Here is a 23,549-nt window from a genome sequence, read left to right as displayed (position 1 = left end):
CTCTCCCAGGCTGCACTACCTGACCTCATTTTCTCCAAGCCCTGCCCAATATTCCATCCTCAGTCCCGCCTCCCTTTTCCTAAAGCTTCAGTTTATGGCTTTTTCAGTAGGTGGCAGCACACAGACAGCGCAAATCTTATATAATGTAGCTTCTCACAGGTTGGGAGAAGGATATTTAATGAAATATCCTTCATTAAAAAAAAAAACACCAGATGACATTCCATCCTCGTGCATAGTTCCTGTTTGCCCTCACAGCACACAGTTCCTGTCGCTTTTGCTGGGCAACTCTGGACCTCAGTCTTTCCTCCACTACCCATTGCAGCCCCTCCCCCAGGTTCCTCCCCTTGGACTTTGCCCTTCTAGCCAGGTTGGGGGGGTGCAGAGTCCATTCTTGACTCATCCCCCACCTGACAGGGGTTAAGAACCCAACTCTGTAACAGAAAACACTTCAGCACCAGCACAGGGAGAAGCACTCAGCCCGGAACCCACTGAGAGAGGCATCTCTCCTATTCCTTCCCTCGATGGATTACCTCTCTGCCCTGAACCCCAGCAGCCTGCTCAGGTGATTTCTAACCCTACCTTCACCCTTCAACTCTGGGGGTAGGGGTAGAGCAACAAACATCATTCAGCTCCTAGGAGACACTCAAACCTGTACCCCTTCCCCTTCCTGCCACTTCCCACATCATCGGGTTTGCCCCGTTCCGGAACCACTCTCCTCCACCCCTGGTCTGTGGTCTCTCCCTCTCCTTGGGTATTCTAATTTACAAACCTAGATCCCTCCTTCCCAGCCGCCCCACCCCCATCATCCTCACAGTGCTCAACAACACCCTCACTCCATCTTGACCTTTCTTCCCAACTACCAGGTCAGTGTCCAGTGTGAGCTCTGAGGTTGGCCGTAGGGTCTGGACCTCAGCTCCACCGCCCCAGCGACCTTTCCGTGTCTGTGATCATAAGCGGACCACCCGCAAAGGCCTAACAGCTGCCACCTACCAGGAACTGCTAGACAAGGTGAGTGCACCAAAGGCCCGGGTTCCTATTGCAGGGGAAGCCAAGGGGCTGGAGAAGAGTGGGCACATGGAATGAGGAGCAAAAAGGGCTGAGGTTACGAGGCAGCTACATGGAGGCCTAACAGCAGCGGGTGGGGGGGGGGCCCAATGACCTCTGCTGCATTTGGGCCAGATCATTTTTTTCAAAAACATGGGCTTTTGTTGAGGTAGGGAAGGAATAGGTAGAGAGGTGAGAGGGTTGGAAGTGAGGAGTCAGTGTGGAATGGTAATTTGTATGACAAATCAAGTTCAAATCCTGATCCTGTCCTTTGCCAGTATCAAACCTTGGGAAGTTATTCAACTTTTCAATACTCACGCCGCCGTAGGGTTTGTTGAAAGGAGTAAAAGATAATGCATATGAGATGCTACAGATACCTGGCATATTTTGAGAAAAAAAAAAAAAGACTGAGTCACTACTAAAAGTAGTTCTGGAAGTCTCTGTGAGTGTGGGAGAGAGTGAGTTGGAACATTGGAAATAAGAAGGATGGACTTTAAGAGAAACTGACTAGAGCTTTTTTTTTAAAGATTTATTTATTTATCTATGTATTTATTTATGCATACAAGAACTGGGGTACAGGCCAGAGATGCGGGGTGGGGGGTTAGGGGGGTGAGAGGATTCACCAGAGAGAGTGGGGAAAAAGAACAGGTGGATGGACTGAAATACACTGCTGAGGGGAACAGCGGGCAAGTCAGGAGAGGTCTGGAGAGGTCTGCTGCGCCATGTGGGTTGCTCCCTGGCCGTCTTAACCCCTTGAGCCACCAGGGAGGCCCCTGACTAGCTTTTAATTCCAAACCAGTAGAACAACTTGGAGGGGAGTAGATGGCAATGACCGGACATGGTGGGAGCAAGTACAAGAAAAGGTCAGTGCCTAGTGAAGGTGCCCCAACAATTAAAGAACAGAGAGCTGGAGTCATCTGAAGGAATGGCAAAGTGTTTGGGTATCTACCAACGTCTGAGGTTAAGCAGTGGCTGCCCAGCAACTGGCAAGGGAAGGGACACTGGATAAGCTCAGCCCTTCCCTCTGGCTTCTTGCCTCTGGAAAGGCATCGGAGACTCTGGCGTTGAGAGGAGTGCCAACCCTGGTGCTGGAGGAGGACGGGACCACTGTGGAAAGTGAAGACTTCTTTCAGCTGTTGGAGGATGACACATGCCTAATGGTGCTGGAGTTCGGGCAGAGCTGGAGCTCCCCCAGGGTGAGAGGCTCATACTGGGGCTGCTAGAAACCACCAATCCTTTCTCTCTCTCCCAAGCTTCTTCTCTAGCCTCACCCTGGTCTTGGCAGAGGCACTATGGGAGGTGAAACAGTGCCAATGGACACCTTAGTGTCCTGCAGTCCAGGCATGGGCAGTCTGACCCGGTGCTGATGGGAGGGAGTGGTGGGTGTCAAGTGTGAAGTTCCATTGCACTGATGGGGGTGCCCCTACAGAGTGGGGTCCTGTCATATGGCCTAGGCCGAGAGAAACCCAAGCACAGCAAGGACATCGCCCGCATCACCTTCGATGTATACAAGCAAAACCCTCGTGACCTGTTTGGCAGCCTGAATGTCAAGGCCACCTTCTACGGGCTCTACTCCATGAGTTGTGACTTCCAAGGACTTGGCCCGAAGAAAGTACTCAGGTCAGATAGCACCGTGTTGTGTCCCCATCCTCTACAGTCCAGGTCCCTAATATCCCTTCTGCACGCACCTACCCCTGTGGAAACAGGCCTCCTCCTGGCTCCCACTACACAGCTGACTTCCTCCTCTCGCCCTTCAGGGAGCTCCTTCGCTGGACCTCCGCACTGCTGCAAGGCCTGGGCAACATGCTACTGGGGGTTGCCTCCAGCATCCGCCATGTAGTGGAGGGAGTCGAGCAATGGCAGTGGCAACGACAGCATCATCTCCATCGCTACTGAGAAGGGGCTCTGGGCTTCTGCCCTAGACTCATTCCAAGAGACACACTGAGGACTCTGACCAGGCTTGGGTACCGGTGGACAGTGCAGACTAGACAACTCATCTGATTTCCCCACTGTCCTGTGACCCTGTCCTGACAGGCCCCACCAGGGTGCCTAGCCTGTATCCTTTCCTAAAGAATGCTGTCCCTTCCTAGACATCTTTCCAGCCTCCCACGTGCTCTAAAAGGTCACAAGTCTATCTCCAAGCATCTTCATTCTACCTTGATTATTGCTGCATCTAGATTCTTTACAACTCCCCCTGTCCCTAAGCTCCCCAGTACCCATAAGATAGCCTTCTCTGACTTTACCAAGATCTGTTTCTTTGTACCCACCCCCAAAAATAACAGAAACATTTCCAATAAAAATATAAAAATGTTTACTAGTAAGACTTTTGACTGCAATTTAAATTAAGAAAAAGAACAAGATACTCCCTCTCCTCTCCCCCATCAACACCCAGTCCCATATCCAAAGGTTTTAGTCTTCAAGTATTGAGTTCAAGGCCCGCCTCCGCTTGGCCACTGCCCCCTGCTGCTGTTCCCAAGCCTCTCTTCGCTTCAGGAAGGTAGTCAGGGCCACGTTGCGAGCCACATGGTGGCCAAAAGGGTCTCTTATCAGCTCCTGGTTCTGCTCACCTGCAAAGGGAACCACTCGCATTCAGTATCACCATGCAGTCACACACCCAATGCCCACAGAGACTCTACGTGGGCCCTGGACCATTAGACCTACCATTTTCCCTGGACGCTAGGCCTACTGTGGGATAGAGTTAACACCTCGCTCTCCATAGAGCAGAAGCAGGGGGACAGGGTGGGACAGGGCTGCACAATTAGCAGAGAGGATGGGGAGAGGAGAATGCTAAAAACCCCATGGCCAAGACCACCCTTTGGAAGTCTATCCCCAGCCACCCAGCTATATGGAGTGAGGAAAGGGCAAGTTTGGGAAGGTCAAAGAGAGGTAATGGTACTCACCCAATTCAGCAGCGATTTCCTTCCTGGCCCCCAAAGCTGCTCCACTCCAGATGGCATCGAGCACACGGCTGCCATGGCGACTGCAGGCCAGAGCCACATACTGTCCCTACATTGAGACAAGACAGACAGGTCCCTGTTGGGAAGACTACAAAAGTGTGTTGGGGGTAGGCATAGGGGTGCAACAGAGGGAGTAAAGTTTCAGAAGATTAGAGTCTGAGTTGAAACAGTCAAGGAACTACATAGTCCTCTTTCAGACACTGGGAGAAGCTCATTCTCTAAACACATGATGGTGAGGAATCATAGCAGAAGCCAGAAGTCTAACCTTTAGTGTCTTCAGCACGCGGCGGCGCTGCTTGCGCGTCACAGAGGGGCTTGTCAGGACAGCATCAAGCACATGGGAACCCGCAGGGCTTTGGGCCAGAGTCAGAAGTTGTGGTCCTGTCAAGGCACCCAGACTTCGAAGCACAAGACTAGGAGTGGAGAAGTGCAGCAGATGCTGGAGCAGTAGAGACCCAAGAACTGTCACTTCCCCCAAGTCCCTCTCTGCAGCCATTTCCGCCTGGGAAGACACAGACAGGGATTTAGGAGGCAGCCACCTTTTGGATGAAGCCAGAGATCTCACCACCCTCACCTCATGGGTGAGGGATTTCCTCAGCCCTGGGAGGCGTGGCCCCACAGGCTTGCTCTCCCCGACCTCACCTGGTGCTCCGCGGGCACGGCCCCTTCCTCCTCCATCAGCCCATAGTATACTTCATAAGCCATCAAAGTGGCAAAGAGAGGCACACAGGCCACCTGCCGGGAGGAGGGCTCTGCACAGTGGAATGCCTAGAGGGGAAGACAAAATGTGACAATTCTGAAAACTATTTACTTCTAACCCCAGCTTCCTGGACAGGGAAAGTATTTAGAAGAAATGAAAAAGCCTAACTATAAGAATATAAGCTCCGCAAGGACAGAATCTCAGCTACCTTGCGGTATGCCCAGCCTCTGTACACATAACAAGGGTTGAATAAACATTCATTCCTTAACTTAACTTCTCTTAATTCTGGGAGACAATGTTCATTCCAGGGCTATGAGATGGTTTGGGTCTCACTTTTCTCCGCATCTGAGAAATCCCTGGGCATCTGATCTCTTGGGTACAGGAATAAAAACACTGAAGACTACATACATCTTAACAAGTATAATTCCAGCAAAGGGCATAAATGGATTGCAGGTAATGTGCACTCACCTCCAACAACAGCTGCAGCACCTGGGCTTGGTGGGCCCCGACTCTACGGCAGGCCCCGACCAGGGCAATGACAACTCCTGTGTGACCCTGGGCCAGTACAGCTTCTAGTGCCGGGCCCAGCTCCTCAAACATGGGGGACAGCTGAGGAGAGACAAGGAATGGAGAATCTTTGGCATTTCATTAACAGTGGGAACAGTTATTCAGAGAAATATTCCTGCCAAAAATAACTAAAATTGCTAGATAAAACATAAAAGCACTTGTATTGGATGAAGTCCAGGGCAGAAGGACAGTCTTAGAGATATCACCTCACATGGGGAGGAGACTTCAACCGGCCATACTCTCAGGGCAAAGGAGTACTGGAACTAGCCTTTCCACCCCAAATCATAACCCACGAGGCCACAGGGAAGCATGCCTTGGTGCTAAGCAGCAAAGGAAAAGAAGCTATGGCAACAGATCCAGCATGCAGATGGACTTGTAGCCAAGAATCTGAAACTCAAGCTGTGACTGGATGAAGCTTGTCTGCTGTTGGCATTGGCACTTGAGAGAATCCAAACAAATCCTTTCTGCCAAGAAGGCATTTTCATCCTAAGTTCTGGGAAACCCCTAGGAATAAATCTGCAAGGGGAATGGTCATCATACTGTCAGAGACACTAAGGCAGGCACACAATAAAAGGCAGCCCAATGAGCTAGAAACAACAGAGTGCAGAACAGATCTAACCCAGGTCCCGACTCACCAGCTCAGGGGTGGTGGCTGCATCCAGTAAACGCTGCAAAGGGAAGTTGGCAATAGGATGCGCAGCCAGTGTCTGCAACTGCCCTTGGAAATGATCCACAAAGAGGCTCTGGAGTTTCCGGGGCTCCAGCACCCGAAGAACCTGCTCCAGGAGTCTGGAGCTCGTCTGATCCCGCAAAAAGAGCAGCAGTGGGCTAGACAAGAAGATAATCAAGACAACTCTACTGCATCCAAAATACCTACGTCATTTCATTTATTTCACAGTCCCATTAACCTTGGCTGACCTTACCTGCCATCTGCTGAGGAATTGCGACTACTCAGGTAGCTAATCACAGCATTGCAGAGGTGGGCACAAAACTGGGGCAGTTTTCTGTGTAAGATCTGTAAGGCCACTTGAAGGCAGAAACTGGAGATTTTGTCAGTGACAAATACTGTGCAGGGAGGACAGAAATAACAAAAGTAGCTTTTCAAAAATCTTATACAACCTCAAACCTCAAGCAATAAGGTACAAAGGTTCTACACAGAGTCTTTGCAGATCACATATGAAAAGAATAAGACCGATTTAAATAGGGGTCTTGTACAATGATAATCACATCCAGAAAAGTAGATCCTACACCCTCCTTCTATTTTCCTCCTTACCAGCAATGTCTTTCAGAAAGCAGGAACACAAGTCCTGAAGACGATTCAAGAAGGTTTCAGGGACCTCAAAATCAGTTGGCTTACATTCCCGAACTGGGATTCTTTGTGCTTCTAAAGGAGATGAAGAACATGTACAGTGGGGAGATCACAAACTACCATCCAGGAGGGAGAATTAGTCCAGAGATGAACAAGCATTCAGCCAAGAGTTGCAGAGCACATACAGTACAACTGAGCATCTCCACTCATCTGGATGATTAAACTGGGACTAAATTTCTGTTTTAATTTTTCTAAGAAATGTCAACCAGCTCCCCCATGGTCAACAGGAGATAGTTCAAACTCCTCAGCCAAGAATTCAAGGTGTTTCAAAACCAGGTTTCATCTAACAATCTAACATTTCCCAGAGTTTTTACAAAATGTAGGTGACTACCTATGAATGCATCATGAAATCAGTGTAGTGGGTCTCAGTCAGCATGGAATTGATTCTTGGAATTGAATAGAATAAAAAAGGAAAGAAAAAATTTGAGTGGGTTTCACATACTAAGAGCATTTTTTTCCCCAAACTTTTACTCAAATTCAACATGTCTATAGATACACATACATATGTTGGGTCATATTTTAAAAAAACAAATTTCTTACAGGGAGTTGTGGTTAAGTTTGAAAGCCATTGCTCAAATAAATCACCTCATCCCCCTGTCCCCATTCTAATACCTGTGCACTAAACATAACTAAGCATCCACCTCGGGTCCTCTGTGCCCACTAGTTTGGTCTGATAAACCATGTCCTTATTTCTCAAGATCATGAAGAATCACTCTTCTGCTTACTCTCTCCTTCTAATCTTCTTAAACTCCTTTCCTCTAACTCCACTCCCCTTTCCTGTAATACTTACCACATGACTGGGAGCCACGGTGCCTGGCTTGCTCAGACTCCAGAAGAGTCCCTCCTAACACCTGCAGTAGAGTTCGGACCACGAAGCTGCCATGTGTGTCTCCACAGTAGAAAAGAAAATCATCACACACCTCAGAGGCTAATCCCAGGACCAGCTCCTCCAGGGTATCCAAGGCACCATCCTTCCCATCGTCTTCCACTACTAACTCCTCATCCTCTGCAGAGCTCCCCAACAATCGAGGCAGCTGCAGCAAAGCACTTTGCAGTACATGGACCCCGCAGCGGTGACAGGCTATCAAGCGCAACTTGGAACGCAGAGCAGCCCATATTCGACACAGCGGTTTCTGAGGACTGAACGCCAACAGTTCCTGCAGCATCTCACTGCCAGTCCTGTTTGTGGCCAAGGCTAGGGCCTGAGTCTCCACTTCCTTCAAAACATTGTGCACCATCAGCTCTGTTAAAACAAGATATATTTTAAAGAGACTGAACAGAGGACCTCCCTGGTGGCGCAAGGGGTTAAACACCGCACTATGAAGCAATCCACAGCCTCTGCAGCAGGATCCCCAGCCAGCCAGGGAGAAACCCACATGTCGAGGCAGACCTCTCCTGTCTCACCCGCTGCTCCCCTCAGCAGTTTATTTCAGTCAGTCTGCCTGTTCTGCTCCCCACTCTGTCACTGGTGAATCCTCTCACCCCCCGCATCTCTGGCCTATACCCCAACTCTTGTATGCATAAATCAATCTTAAAAAAAAAAAAAGAGAGACTGAACAGAGGATAAGGTTATACTCCATCACTTAATCAAAGGGCGGGATGAGAAGAGGACATGGGATATGAAACTAAGTTCCCAAACCCTGGGGACCCACGAAAATTTCTTTACCTGCCCTGGATTTTATGCCCCCCCCCCCCAATTCCTCTATTGGTCCCATCCCGAAGATGTTCCCTACCTCGCTCTTCTCCAGTCTCGGGAGCTTCTTTCAGCGCCGAGAGCGCCCGGCGGAAATACCCCAGAGCTTCGGGGCTCAGGTGAGGGTGCGCATCTAGAGCCAGGTCTGAGCGCCCGTCAGCGGGCGGGCAGGGCTGCCGCTCGCGGCCAGGTGGTGGGCGCCCCGCTCCTTTGGCCCCTCGGCCTCGTTTGCCGCCAGCTGGGAACCGGTGCCCCGCCTTGTGGGGTGAGCGCGGACCGAGCCCCATGGGTTCCTGGGGCCCTCTCCGCCAGCAAAATCTTCCTTAGCCGCGCCAACAGGCCAAGCAGCCAGCTGCGAGCCGGGTCCCCAGTGTCCCACACGCCTGCGCGCTCCAGGCGCAGCGCACGACGTCAGAGCCCTGCGACGGCCCCTAGCGGGGCCGGAATGGGTGTGTCCCCGGGCCGCCCCGCCTCTACCTACGGGTCCGGACTCCGGCCCTGAATAGCCGCTGGTCACTCTTTCGAGGAGATTCCTCGCCGCTCGCTGTCACCAGCCCAGACCTGGATTTGCACCCTAGCCTCTCGCTCTGACCCAGTCGTGGTCACTGCGTCCTGCCCCTGCGACCGGATTGACAGTTCTCGTTTCCGAGATTTGCGAGGTAGGCTGCACAGGTGACTGGTAAGAAGCGTGAACTTCACTTAAGACTTAGAGACACCGGGCTTCGCGATCACCCCTGACCGAGCCACGATCTCGGGCTCAGCCTGACGGGGTCAGGTGAGGGTCTAGAGCTCCAGAAAGCCCAGGACTCTGCGTGGACGCGTCTTGAGGGACTGCCTTGCCAAAAATCCCCTACCCAGTTAGTTACCCCATTCAGAGTCCCGGTAGGTGTCCAGCCCCTACCCAACGCCCTTCTTCACTCTCTGGCCTCCCCAAAGGAAGCCAGACTTGCCTTGGGACTTTGACTTCATTATTCCCCTCTGAAACGTCCCTCCCCTCAAAGGATTCCAACCTTGGCTCCCTCTCCTACCACTATCGGGGCTCTCCCATTCACGTACACAATCTGCAGGCTCCCTTCAGAGCAAGTTTTTGTTCCCACAGACTTTCCTCTATCGCTTGTGAATAATGGCAGCTCCCATGAAGGGCCAAGTGTGCGTAGTGACCGGTGCTTCCAGAGGTATTGGCCGCGGTATCGCTTTGCAGCTCTGCGAAGCAGGGGCCACAGTTTATATCACTGGTCGCCGTATAGATAGCTTGCAAGCCACTGCTCAGGAGGTGAGTGCTACTCGGGGTCCAGCGTGGTGGAAGCTTCCTGAGGGAGTCCTTCCCATTAACCAGTCATTCTCCTAATCCTTTAACTAAAACCGTAATATTCCTCCACAAAATGTGAGTAATCAAAGTGGGATAAATAAACCCCATAAATAACTTCAGATCAAATTTTGATCTGAATCAAATTTCGATCTGATTTTTATTCAGATAAATAAACCCCATAAATAACTTCGGATCAAATTTTGCTACCAAGAGTTTTATGAAAAAAAATTTGAGAGCTTCAGAGATTTGAAATTGTAACTAAAGAATTGCGGATCTGTGCTTTCCTTTCATTGAATTGTACAGTTTCACTTGACTTTTCTTCTGGATTTCAGTTTAATATGTGGGTGCATTTGATTTGCTAGGCACAGGGTAAACCACCTGGCTACCAGGATTAATGAGATATAACTGCTGTTCTTAATAGAGTCTAACAGGAAGGCAGAGGCAGAAACTAATAATTTCCATGTAATGTGACCATGGTAAATAACAAGGAAATGTGTTCTGGAAGCATGGAGGTGGGCATTAAAATACTACCTGGAAAGCATTCTGAGAAAGCGGTTCTAGGACTGAGATTTGAAAGGGAAGAGTTAGAGAAAGGAAGTTTAAGAAAACCAGTCCACCAAAGAGAGTTACACAGGAGAGGGACAGGGGTAAATAAGTGTGAATAATATGAGAAAGAATGCCAAAGCATCAGAGTACAAGGCAAAGTACAAGGGAAGGTGGTAGGTTAGTGATAGGTGAGAGGCTGTAAATGAAGCAGAAAGTCTGAAGAACTTTTTAGACTTTGTTCTCTAAGGGATAGTATTTTAGTTGGAAGACTTGATCATTCACACTGGCTGAGAGGAAGAATTAATTTCCTGAGGACAAGTCAGGCAAGCAGTTAGGAGGCAAGGACTCAAGAGAGTAGGACCTGGGGCATGGATTTGGAGAAATGAGAGATTGTTTTTTGTTTTGCATCTATTTTTTTATTGCAGTATAACTGACATATAGTGTTATATTAGTTTCAGGTGTACAACATGATTCAGTATTTGTATATTTTAGGAAATGATCACCATAAAAAAAATCTAGTTACCCTTTGTTACCTACATAGTTACAAAACTTTTCTTATGATGAGAACTTTTATATTTTACTTTCTTAGCAACTTTAAAATATGAATACAGTATTATTAACTTTAGACCCCATGTTGTACATTACATCCCCATGATTTATTTATTCTATAACTGGAAATTTATACCTTTTGACACTAAGAGGATTGTTTTTGAATCAGGTACTCTTCTTTCGCAGGAGTTGGAGGATGGGGGCACAATTGTAGAGGGTGAGGCAGAATAGGAAGTAGAAATAGTTTAGACCTGAGAGCTTTGACTTCTCAGGTACCAGACAGGGGCATTCTCAGAGAATAAGAAGACTGGGATTAGTAGGGGTTCCATGAGAGTGGTGAAGGTGGGAGCTGAGGAAATGCTAAAAGATGCCCTTAGCTGGAAGGAAATGACCAAAGATAAGGAAAACATAGATCCTCATTTCTCAAGAGCAGCTCCCAGCAGACTATAATGCCTTGCACATTAGTAGTCCTCAGTAAATAATTGCAGATTTTTTTTTTTTTAGGGACACATAGATATGTTTGTTTTTTTTTTTTTTTGAATTGCAGATTTTATTTTTATTTTTTTTTTTTTAAATGATATCTTTTTTTTTTTTTTTATAGAGGCATGCTTTATTTATTTGTTTGCTGGTTTCTTTGTTTGTTTTGTTTATACATGCACTGGGTACAGTCAGAAGCGCGGGAGGGCGAGAGAATTCACCAGAGCCAGAGCGGGGAGCAGAGCAGGCAGAAGGACCGAAGTACACTGCTGAGGGGAGCAGCGGGCGGCAGGAGAGGTCTGCGCGCCATGTGGGACCCTCCTCTGGTGGCCGGGGAGCAGCCGGGGATCGAACCGGCGCCGCAGAGGCCGCGCGCAGCTTCGCAACCCAGCGCTCAACCGCTGCGCCACCGGGGAGGCCCTGAATTGCAGATTTTAAATCTGAGATTCCAATCCATGCAGTTCTCTAATAAGGGGACCTCGCTTTCCTGAAACTCCTCACTCGGCACCAGAGGGCAGTATTGCCTACCATGTCGCCTCAGCTGCCAGCTTTGATTCCTGTGATTTTTCTTTCTTGGCTCTCAAGCCAGGAGTTGATGGGAGTTGCGTTATTTCTCACACTTGTGTATGACTGTGAGCTCATATCCCTCCTACCTCTCCAGGCACAATCCCGAGGGGGCCGGTGTGTGCCCGTGGTGTGCGATTCAAGCCAGGAGAGTCAAGTGCAAAGTCTGTTTGAACAGGTGGATCGGGAACAGCATGGGCGTCTGGATGTGCTGGTCAACAATGCCTTTGCTGGGGCCCAGGTACTTCATGAACTCAGATCCCAGCGCTGCACTTCTGACCTTTCCCTCTGACCCCAGAATCCTCTTCTGCACTCATTTTCCCTTCCATTATCCGGCCCCTCATCCCTCCTGCCTTCAGATCAGCCAATTTATCACCCTCCCTGTGCCTTCCAGGCTATCTTCGAAAATCTTAAGAAGGCATTCTGGGAATGCCCTGCCTCCGTGTGGGATGATATCAACAATGCTGGACTCAGGTGGGTGCTCCTCTTGCCTCACTTAGCCACTGAAGACCTGAACCTTCCCAATAGGCCCTCTCCTTTTTCTTGACCTCACCATCTCTTTCTTCTTTCTGTCCCACCTGTGTAACTCACCTCTGGAGAAGTTCCATCCTGGTAAATCTATACCTGGGGACATCATCTTTTGCCTTGTTTCTATCAGTCATTTTCAACTTGCCCTCAGCTTTTCTGATGTTTTGACTGTTTACCCATTCAAATGTGTGACCCAGAAGGAAGGCTCCTTCCCTGCATAATGCACACCGTCCATTCATGAGTATTTCCAAAAATGATTAGGGAAAGAAAGAGTTTTGTTTAAGATCAAGAGAAGGTCACAGAAAAGAGAGAGCCAGCCATCTTAACCTCTACATACCTACTCCAAACCTATAGGCAAGGGCACTCCAGGTAAAAGTCAGGACGACTGGCGCATGATGGGGTTATGCTTGCATCAGGCACAGGAGTGGGATGAACCACGGCATTTAGAGTTTGCCCAACATGAACTACACCGGCTATGTCTCTGTTTGTTATTGTTGAAACAATGGTACCCTCTCAGAAATTACACTCTGTGGATGTAATTAGGCTCCTGTGGGAGTAACCAAGACATTACCTGTAAATTTGTGACAAAAGCCACCGGGACTCTAGTGGCAATCCCAAGAAAGCCATTTCCAAAGTAGAAGAAAGGTGGTGAGGACAGAGGAGGATGGTTAGCCCAGAGGCAAGAAAAGAAAACCCAGGGGCCTCCCTGGTGGCGCAAGGGGTTAAGATGCAACCTATAAAACAATCCGCAGCCTCTACAGCACGAGTTCGATTCCCTGGCCCGCCAGGGAGCAACCCACATGGTGCAGCAGACCTCCCCTGACTCTCCTGCTGCTCCCCTCAGCAGTGCACTTCGGTCAGTCGCCTGTTGTTCCCCACTCTGTCTGTGGTGAATCCTCTCACACACACACACCCCACACCTCTGGCCTGTACCCCAGCTCTTGTATGCATAAATAGATAGATCTTTAAAAAAAAAAAAAAAAGAAAAGAAAAGAAAACCCAGAGCTAGAAGTCAGGAACACCCTCACCCTCAGCCCTCCACACCCCCATCACTTGCTGCTCAGGGTTTTGAGCCTACAATGTAGACACCAGAGCCAATGTAGAAACTGATCCCTCATGAATTTGCTTGTGAGTTCTCCAATGTAAATGTCACATCATGGGCCTCTTGGAAGCCCACCCACACGTTACTTCCCATACACATTCACGTGCCTTTTCTTCATATGACCTTGGGGCTGGGTATTCCTTTTTAAACTGTAACTCCCTCTACTTGTTTTCATTTGGAGGGTGCTGTTCCCTATGTAAAAAAAAAAAAAAAATTGTTTTCCAGTTACCAAGTTATGTGTGTGTTATTTGAAAAAAAAATGTATGGTCACCCATATTTTTAAGACCAATAGTCAGTTGTTCCATTAAAAGAAAAGAAATTCTTGGATGTCAAACTAGAGAAGCTGCCAAACTAGATACTGACATGGGATTTACCTCTAAAGGCACTGCTAGAGTGTTTCAAAGCAGTTACTTCTGTTATTTGAGCAAGTAGGTCAACGTGAAGAAAGGGTTTCGGTTTCTTTGGTGTAGGTATCTCATGTGCTCGTCAACTACTGGTGTTCTTACAAGGAGCTCAGACATGAGCAGCTGCACAAGTGGCACTGCAGAGACCTAGTGTGAAGGGTACTCTGCATCCCTGACCTTGACCTTCTTTGCCTGGCACCCTGAATCCTCTCATATCCTAATTGAGAACACCCTATAGAAGATGACTGGTTCAAAAAAGTAATCCCAGAACAATGTGAAGACCACTATAACCTTACTCCCCTCACAGCCACCTCTTCCTCCCTTAACTGAGATATAGCTACTGTTAATAGCCTCATCTGTGTTCTGCGGTCCTTTTAAATATTCCTCTGGGAGGAGGTGCCATAGCTTTTTTTAATCCAATCCCTCACCTGTTGCAATAGTGCTTCTTAAAAATGTAATAAACATCATCAAACTGTGCTCCAAAGAGACCCCCCAATTTATAATCTCGAGATAATGAAGGATAGTATCTGCTTCCCCATCCCTCAATCACCCTAGACAGTATCAGGCCACACTGTTAAGCCAAAGATATCTAGAGGTCATTTCAATTCATATTCTCCCTTTCCCCTCCCCTCAGGATTTCACATGACTAATTCATACTTCTTTATTATTTGTGAGATTGAGTTTTCATTTGTTTATAGGCTTTTTATTCTTTTGTGAGTTTTTGTCGTTTGTGTTATTAAGTTATTCATTTTGCATCGATTTATAAGAGCTTTTCAAGGAATAGGTTCCTTTGATGTGTGTTTTACAAATATTTGTTCCCAAGTTATTATTCATAAATATAGAGCTGTATGTGTATGTGTTTAGGTATATAGATATATACGTATGTATCTTATCTTCTTTAAGATTTATTTTTATTTATTTATGCACATAAGAACTGGGGTATAGGCCAGAAGTGCAGGGGATAAGAGGGCTCACCAGAGACAGAGTGGGGAGCAGAACAGGGAAATCTACTGAAATACATTGCTGAGGGGAACAGCAGACGAGACAGGAGAGGTCTGCTGTGCCATGTGGGTCAGCGTCCTGATCGGGGATGGAACTCATGCTGCCGTGACTGGCGATTGTTTGATAGCACTGAAATTTTAACCCCTGTGCCACCAGGGAAGTCCCCATATGTATCTTATCTTTAAAGCATATCTGCCAGTTCTTTGTATGAAAAGATGCTAAGAAAAGACTTCCACACCTCAAGTTTATGAACACATTCAGTCATGCTTTTTTTTAGTGCTTCTGTTGCATTCATTTTTGAATATGCAAGTATTTTGCCCTTTCGGAGTGCATTTTGAAATGAAAAATGAGGTAGAGAGCCAATCCCACACAAATAACTGGTCAGTTTCCCCAGATCTACCTTTTGATTGATCCATCTTGCCCCATCAGTTTGAAGTGTTCTTTTTATAATTTTCTGCATCCTTGCTGGATTTAATTATTGCCTATTTTATTTCATATCTGTGCATTGTTATACCTGTACTGCATTCTTTTATCTGTTATCCCATTGTGTATTTTAATGCATTTAATGCAGGGGGAGAAAAAAGATAATTGCTTTTCCTTTTACAGAATTTCCTTGGCTATTCTCATGTTTATTTCCTTGAGCTCTAGATTATTTTGTCAACTTCCCTGAAAGCCCTACTGAGATATAACTCAAGTAGACTGACTCTATGGATTAATTTAAGAACTTATGTTTTACATATTAGCTCTTCGAACAAATTTTGTGTGCACGTGTATATTAGACAGAATTTTATAGTTTTTCCAGGTAGACCTTCTCTATTTCTTATGATTTCCCCCCTTGAGCTATTTTAGTTTGTTATTGCTATTATGACAGAGCTCCTTCCTCTCATTATATCGTCTAAAGATTTGCATTTCCACTGGCCAGTGTTCCTCTCAGAATGTGGCCTCAAGCCCCTGATCCCCCAGGGACTGCCCCCTCTGTGCCCTTCTCCCAGCTGACTACAGCCACTAGAGGGCAGAGGAAGCTTTTGGGGTTCTAGCACCCAGTCTAGCACTAAATGCTATCCACTCCTTTTTTTTTTTTAATTTAATTTTAATTTTTTAAAGATTTATTTATTTATTTATACAAGCACTGGGTACAATCAGAAGCACGGGAGGGTGAGAGGATTCACCAGAGTCAGAGCAGGGAACAGAACAGGCAGACTGATGAAGTACACTGCTGCGGGGAGCAGCGGGCGCAGCCGGAGAGGTCTGTGCACCATGTGGGACCCTCGCCAGCGGCTGGGGAACAAACCAGCACTGCAGAGGCTGCGGGCAGCTTCACAGCCCAGCACTCAACCGCTGCGCCACCAGGGGAGGCCCCCACTCCTTCTTTCTTGTCCCACCTTCTAGAGGCCACTACCTGTGTTCTGTGTACGGTGCACGGCTGATGGTACCGGCTGGCCGCGGCCTCATCGTGGTCATCTCCTCTGTTGGAGGGCTGCAGTATTTGTTCAGTGTTCCCTACGGAGTGGGCAAAGCTGGGGTAAGGACCCAATGGCATGGAGGTCGGAGAGGTGCAGGACAGTAACGGTACCCATAGCTCAGGAGGGTCCATCCCTGGCGGTCAAAGTGGTTAGGGTCAGCTGGCCCATACCCCTCCCCCAACCCTCCATGCGCAGTTCCTTTTCCTGGGCTCCTCTCAGCCAAGCAGAGTAGACAGCACCCTGGGAAGATGGACAACTGGGACCCAAGGACTCCTGGGAAGGTCAGGGGCCTAGACCAGGGATGACAGGGGAGAAAGGTGACAGGGCCCAGTGCCCTGGTTCTCACCCCACCTTCTGTCCCTCTACAGTGTGACAGGCTGGCTGCTGATTGTGCCCTGGAGCTGCGGCGCCATGGAGTCAGCTATGTGTCATTGTGGCCAGGGATGGTGCAGACAGAAATGCTGATGGAGGTTTCAAGGAAGGACATCAAAGATCCCATGTTTGAGAAGGTTGGCGAGGGGAGGGTGAGGGAGGCAGAGAATGCAGGGGAATCTGCCTCTCCCTCCTCCATGACTAGACAGTAACAACACAAAGAGTAAATACAAATACCCAGGGGCTTACTGTGGCAGGCACATGCTGTAGCTTTTAATCCTGAGAGGAAGACAGTATGTCCATTTTACAGATGGCAAAACTGAGTCCTAGAGAGGTTAAGAAACTCATTCAAGGCCACATACACCGAAAGTGGTAAGGCAGTCCCAGGTTGAAGCCCACAGTCTTGACTCCCACACTGAACTAACTAAAAGGTACAGGCATATCTGGCATTCCCCGATTCTCCCACTATGGAAGGTTGGGGTGCTGGGGTACAGGGTTCGCCTGGCCATAGGGAAGGGTGCCTCCAGCACCTACCAAGATGTGAGTGCTGCAGGGGCAGTGATGAAGGAATTCTTTCTCCTGGAACAGAAGCTGAAAGCAGGGAAGAGACTTGGCAGTGCTCTTGGAAACTAACTTCTTCACTTAACTGTCCCTCTGTTTCAGTTCAAATTAAATCTGCCATCTGCAGAGACCACAGAAATGAGTGGCAAATGTGTGGTGGCTTTGGCAACAGGTGAAGAAGTTTGGGGCAGCTGGTAACATGAAAGGGATGGAGGACCTGTGGGGTGGTGGTGGCCAGTTTTGGGTCCTAACTCAGGAGATGGTTGAGGTATACCCCTTTCTTTTCTCTTGCTTCTAGACATCCAAAGTGTCAGGATGCCTAGTTTGAGACTTGGGAACCCCCAGAACTGACTCTTAGGAGTTGTGGCCAGGAGCTACAAGCCCAGAACCTTCCTGAGAATAGGTTCTGGGCTCCTGAGCCTGTCTCAGTGGTTCCTTGACCCACTGGGCCCAAATCTATCACCCTGAACTGCCCTCAGGTCATAATCTGTCTGTATGTGTGCCCACAGACCCCAACATCCTGAGCCTGAGTGGGAAGGTGCTGCCATCCTGTGATCTTGCTCGGCGCTATGGCCTTCGGGATGTGGATGGTAAGATCAGGTCCAGCAGCCAGACTGGTCCTCTCATCTCATCCTGTTCCCGGCTCACTCCTCCCTCACTCTCCCTGTTCCTTTCCCCTTCACATCTCACTCAGTATCTTCAGCCAGGGTGGGGTTGTCTGGGGATCAGGAAACAGGGTCTAATTGTCCTGAACTTCCTGTTGTCTGCAGGCCGCCCAGTTCAAGACTATTTGTCTGTGAGGTCGGTTCTCTCCAATGCCTCCAGCCTGGGCTGGCTGGCCTCCTACTTGCCCAGCTTTCTCCGTATACCCAAGTGGATTATGACCCTCTACTCTAGCAAATTCTAACTCTCCTGGCCTGACACCACAACTGCCCCTCTTCTCCTTCAGGCTGGGTGGAAAAGGTAGACCTTCTTGCCTCCTGTGCACACTCTTGATATGAAGAGAAAGCCTCTGTGTGCCCTGGATGAGCCCTGGGGCCGTCTTAGGTCCTTCTTTGAGCCTTGGTTTTCTGTAACCCTGATTTTACTTTTTGCCTTAGTTTTGAAAACTACCGGAGGTCTAATTAATAAAGCTCTCGTTTCTTCTTCAACATATCTTTGAGTGCTGATTCTGTGCTCAGCAAAATGTTAAGTACTTAAAAGACTCAAATATATGCAAAATGTTTCCATTCTCAAGGAGCTTATTCCCTAGGTCACCCCCCTTTCTCCAGATCTGGTCCTGGTCTTGCCTCTAGCCCCATCTCAGGGGCACCTGCCCCTCAACTGTGAGGCCTGGTTCCCATCCCCACTGGGGAGCAGGCTCCCTCTCCCACCAAAACAGGTATGCCCAGTCTCACACTGCTTTCCCACCCTCACACCTCCCTATTCTTCAGGGGTACCTGCTGCCTTCCAGGTGGGCCTGATTTCTGGGTAGACTCACTGAGCCAAGGCAGATTCCTTGGTGTTTATGATTCCCTGGAATTTGGGAGGAAAGTTACTCGAACCTTAGTGGGGGACAGAGGAATAGCTAGTGGAACTGACACACTGTCATCACTCCCCTGGGGCCGGTGCAACCTGAACTGCTCTCTGAAGAATTGATCTTACTGTGCATTAGCCTGTCTGGACTACACCGGGGGCTGTCCCAGCCTGAGGAAGGCAACAAGAGAGATCCAAAGAGACACAGCCACTCTTGGGGAGCCTTTCTCCAGCAGCCTGGCGGTCCGTCTGGAGATCATGGGATGGCTTCTGTAAATCAGAGGAGCAGAGACCATTTCTAATCTCTGGAAAAGGGAAGGTGAGAACCAAGGCTCCCTGCAGCTGCCCACTGCACCTACAGAAGCTGTGATCTCCCAGTAGCTTTATGGGCACAGCTCCCGTAGTGTCCCTGGGGAGCACAAGGTGGCTCACTTTCCAACTCTGCAGTCACCAACTTCATGTCAGTTGCTTGAATTCAGCCATAGTCAGAGTATATATACCAGAGATAGCAAGAAATGCTCCAATCAGAGCTTTTGCTTAGAGAGCCAGCTTATCAGCAAGTGACTGGAATTAAGTGCCACCATTTGGCCAGGTACCTAATTTAGATCATAGTGATCAGATTTTCTCACCATCCTAAAGTCCTATTATCCCCTGAGGTGGGGAGGTCACAGAGACAGTTGCCTATAGGCTGTAAGAAGGGTAAGGGCCCCGAGCCTCCTCCAGCCTTCCAAGCCATAATTATAAGCCACCACTGGAACAAATCCTTGCATGGTGTTCTTGTCTCCTGAAGACCACAAGGTGTTACAGAAGAACATGAACTTCAAAGTCATACAAATCTGCAAACAAGTCCTGACTCTACCATTTTGGGAATTAAATGTGCGTGTGATGGTAGAAATGATATATAGAAAGCACCAAGCGATATGGAGCCACTAAAATTGTAAATTCCTTCTCTCAACAAATATTTAAAAGCATGCTCTGCCCCAAGCATGATTCTTGGTTTTGGGAGAATGCAAAACAAGGCAGACCAGGCCCAAGGCCAAAGACCTCTCAACAGAGCCAGAAGAAACTATTTTAGGAACCACTAAGCAAGCAGTCATCTGGATCAATCAGTGACTTTTGCCAGAAGATGAAATCAGTCATCAATTATGTAGAGCTAAGAACATGTTAAGGTTGTTAACAAGGCTGAATTGTACAATTAAAAATGGTAGAGATCCAAATGGTGGTTATCAGAGGGGAGGAGGAAGAAAGGTGGGAGGAAATGGTAAAGGGACTCAATTTAATAATGGCGAAGGTACTAGAACATATGAGACAATACTACTGAAACTTTGGCCTCCCTGGCAGTACAAGGGGTTAAGCACAGCACCATGAAGCTATCCACAGTCTCTGCAGCATGAGTTCAATCCCTTGGCCAGCCAGGGAGCTACCCACATGGCGCAGCAGACCTCTCCTGACTCGCCTGCTGCTCTCTTCAGTGTATTTCAGTGTATTTCAGCAGTGTATTTCAGTCAGTCTGCCTGTTCTGTTTCCCATTCCATCTCTGGTGAATCCTCTCACTCCCTGCACATCTGGTCTGTACTCCAGTTCTTGTATGCATAAATAAATAAATCTTTTAAAAAATACTACTGGAACTTATATAGCATTGTAAATCAATAGTAAATTAATTTTTTAAAGGTTGTTAACAATGATTAACTTTTCTTCAACCACTTAGCCATCTTATTCTTTCCTTCCATAAACCTCCAACTTTTTTTTATTAAATATTTATTTATTTAGGGCCTCCCTGGTAGCGCAAGGGGTTAAGCACCACACTATGAAGTAATCCACAGCCTCTGCAGCACCAGTTTGATCCCTGGCCAGCCCGGGAACAACCCACATGGCACAGCAGACCTCTTCTGTCTTGCCCGCTGCTCCCCTTGGCAGTGTATTTCAGTTGGTCCGCCTGTTGTTCCCCACTCTGTCTCTGGTGAATCCGCTCATCCCCTGCAAATCTTTTTTTTAAAAGATTTATTTATTTATGCATACAAGAGCTGGGGTGTAGGCCAGAGGTATGTGTGTGTGTGGGGGGGGCTTTGAGAGTATTCACCAGAGACAGAGTGGGGAGTGGAGCAGAACAGGTGGATCTACTGAAATACACTGCTGAGGGACCATGTGGGTCAGCTCCCTGGCCAGGGATTGAGCTCATATTGCAGTGGCTGGTGATAGCTTCATAGTGCTGTGTCTGTAACCCCTGTGCCACCAGGGAGGCCCAACTTTTATCTCTCCAACTTTTATCTCTCCTTGGAACGTGTTTTAGGTTTCTCCCTTAATCTGTGGACCCTGAATTGCTATTCTCTGCTATGCACAAATGAACACACTGTGGCTTGCCCAGCTCACCTTGCATTTAGCCTTTGACTTTTATTAATACTTCTAAGCTAGGAGCAGCCCTATGCCCAGAGACCCCATCACTTCCCAGGTTCTTATACAGCTCCCCTCACCAGAAACTTCCCCACCCACCATCAGGAAGAGTAAGAGAAAGAAGACTCATGTCTTAAGGAATGGAGAATAACGGCAACAGAGAAGCAACACAGGTGCTGAGGAGCTCAGCCCAGCCTCCTTGCAGCAGCGATACATGCACACCTATGTGAATTCTTTCTAGAGCAACTCCCCTGAGGCCAGGGGTGCCAACACGAGGTAATCTGTAGAGCCTTGGTCCCCACAGTGTCCCAACAAGATGGGCACTCTGTCCAAGTAGCCTCCACAAAACAGGAAGATGATGGAAAAAGGCTGGACTGAGGGTTCTCTGATTCCAACTTGTGGGACAAGTCCCTGAGGTAGAGTTCCCATGAGCTCCCGAAGGCCCCTGTGGATGATGCTGAATGAAAGCAGGGTGGGGATTCAGGCACAGGGAATAAAGAGCTCACATGAGGACCCCACAGAGGCCTGAGCCCAGTGGACAACTCAACAGCTTCACACTCTCGGTGGGTGTCTGGGCCAAATAAAAGCCACTGCCGAGGTGGAGTGCACAAAGCATAAGCATGTATTTCCTGTGACAAGAAAAGGAGAGGGCAAACCAGCCTTTCCAAAGAAGCTGCCGAAGAGGGATCGATGCAATGAAGTTACGTAGTGCTGTTTGGTGTGGGAGGGGATCTTCAGGAATGTTTTTATTCTGTTCTTATCTTCAGTGGGGGAGGTCTGAAGAGCATGCTCTGCCCCAAGCATGATTCTTGGTTTTGGGAGAATGCAAAACAAGGTTTGAAGACACTGTCTGGGAAAGAAGTTTGTCATACACATGATGCCTATGTATTTTTTTTCTTATGAACAAGAAGCTTGTTACAAGGTGACCTAGTGCTGGTGATCTGGTCAACAACAGAAAAATTCCTTAACTCTTACTAACTCTTACTAATTGAAGGTGAGGTGCTTAGGGCCAGATCTGCCCTTGGATTGCCTTCCTTGCCCAGACCACTCCCCTCCCACCCAGGCCTTGGCCATTTCTGGATATGGAATGAGGTCCCTTCAGTCCCCTGGCCTCCTCATCCCTGGGGAGAACCCCCGCAGTGGCCTCAGGAGTCGCCTCACCACAGCCTGTCTCCCATCCTCTGGTGTCTGGTCCTCACTCTCTATACTTGTCCCCTACAAGCAAACTTCTCAAAGTCCCTTTCGCCTGGATCCTTCTGCCTGTGCCTCCTGCCCTTCCACTGTACTTCCGACCCTGGATGGCCCCTCACCTCTCCCCTCATCCTTCTTCCGAATCATCTCTCGACCCCTCCATGGCCTAGTCACCTGGAGTTTATAGCTGCGCCTCCTGCCCCAGCCTGGGCAGAGAAGGGCTGACGGGTACAGGCAAGTCTTTGAAGACAAAGGTCCGGCTCTCAAAGTGTTTTCAATTCTCATTGTGAAACAATTCGAAAATCACAGTGAGACCCAGGGTGGAGGGCAGGCTGCTCCCAGGCCGCACACAATTCTCATTCTTTTCAGGTTTCACCTTTCTGGAAGCATTACAACATTCTCTCTCTGCCTTTCTCTGCAAAACCTCACCTTGTCTCAGTTCTTGTCACCAGGCAACCAAGGGCATCCTGGCCATCTCAGTCTGCACTGAGTACTTGCTGACTCAGGCCTCATCCAGTCCCATCCCTACCTGCCCCCCTGGGTGCCCCCACCCAGGAACCATCTGCGCAGCCCCGAGGCTCCCCATTTGACTAGGATGACCATGTGGAGCTGCAGGATTCACTGCAGGACAGAGCAGAGGCTAAGAGAGGCACAGACTGGACTTTCTCTAGCAAGATGCCCTGCCCTCTGTATTGAGGCATCTTGGGTAGCTTAGAAGTGGGCCACCTCCAGCAACTCTGAGTAAGGTCAAGGGGACACAGGGCCTTCCTGGATTCATGTGTCAGAAGAGGAGAGGACCATAAGCTGCTAGTGCTTAACTTGACAATGCGGGGATCTGGGAGAGATTAAACCCTTGGAAGTGGAACCTGTGGTGAATGCTGGGAAGGAGGCAGTCAGAGGAAGCGGAGTCAGCTTTGTGCAATTTCTGTTAACAAGTATGAACACATCTGCCCCTATCAAGGAGTGGGCAGGCCTTACACCCCCCCCCTCCCCCCACCCCCCTCCTTGAAGAGGTGGTTCCAGAAGAAACAAGCAAAGCCGGAACTCTAAAAACAAACAAACACTGCCCCCAGCAGCCCCAGGGCCTTGTGCAAGAGGGAGCAAAGTGACTCAGCTTTAGGCTTTCCCTGTCACTTTAGCCCTGCTGAGCCAGCCAGAGACTCATGGTGTTGTAGGAACTGAGAGAATTAATGCGTACTGAGCACCGGGGATGACCTCAGTGCTCTGCTAGGTTTTACTTTATCT

The 23,549-nt window shown here is 48.6% G+C and overlaps 3 protein-coding genes across 3 annotated transcripts; 2 read left to right on the top strand and 1 right to left on the bottom strand.

Moving 5' to 3' along the window:
• Positions 1-424: 424 nt before the first annotated feature.
• CIDEB (cell death inducing DFFA like effector b) lies at positions 425-3,351 on the top strand. Its single transcript, XM_037501940.2, has 5 exons — positions 425-562; positions 864-1,008; positions 2,091-2,240; positions 2,474-2,664; positions 2,802-3,351. The coding sequence occupies exons 1-5, from the start codon at positions 522-524 to the stop codon at positions 2,938-2,940; spliced, it is 666 nt and encodes a 221-aa protein (XP_037357837.1). The 5' UTR covers positions 425-521; the 3' UTR covers positions 2,941-3,351.
• On the bottom strand, positions 3,324-8,697 carry NOP9 (NOP9 nucleolar protein). Its single transcript, XM_037503145.2, has 10 exons — positions 8,371-8,697; positions 7,428-7,880; positions 6,542-6,652; positions 6,192-6,333; positions 5,904-6,096; positions 5,170-5,310; positions 4,644-4,769; positions 4,267-4,503; positions 3,945-4,050; positions 3,324-3,611 (listed from the first exon to the last, which is right to left on the bottom strand). Exons 1-10 carry the CDS (start codon positions 8,615-8,617, stop codon positions 3,454-3,456), a joined length of 1,914 nt encoding a protein of 637 aa, XP_037359042.1. The 5' UTR covers positions 8,618-8,697; the 3' UTR covers positions 3,324-3,453.
• Positions 8,698-8,759: 62 nt separating this feature from the next.
• On the top strand, positions 8,760-18,354 carry DHRS1 (dehydrogenase/reductase 1). The gene is made up of 9 exons (XM_037503144.2): positions 8,760-8,989; positions 9,430-9,603; positions 11,873-12,016; positions 12,170-12,249; positions 16,201-16,333; positions 16,643-16,783; positions 17,310-17,379; positions 17,717-17,797; positions 17,978-18,354. The coding sequence occupies exons 2-9, from the start codon at positions 9,454-9,456 to the stop codon at positions 18,112-18,114; spliced, it is 936 nt and encodes a 311-aa protein (XP_037359041.1). The 5' UTR covers positions 8,760-8,989; positions 9,430-9,453; the 3' UTR covers positions 18,115-18,354.
• Positions 18,355-23,549: the final 5,195 nt, after the last annotated feature.

This window comes from Talpa occidentalis, unplaced genomic scaffold (assembly GCF_014898055.3).
Source record: "Talpa occidentalis isolate TD23 unplaced genomic scaffold, MPIMG_talOcc4v2.1 talOcc4.11, whole genome shotgun sequence".
NCBI lineage: Eukaryota > Metazoa > Chordata > Mammalia > Eulipotyphla > Talpidae > Talpa > Talpa occidentalis.
The sequence above is the reverse complement of the archived record's forward strand: the minus strand, read 5'-3'. Positions and strand labels throughout refer to the sequence as shown.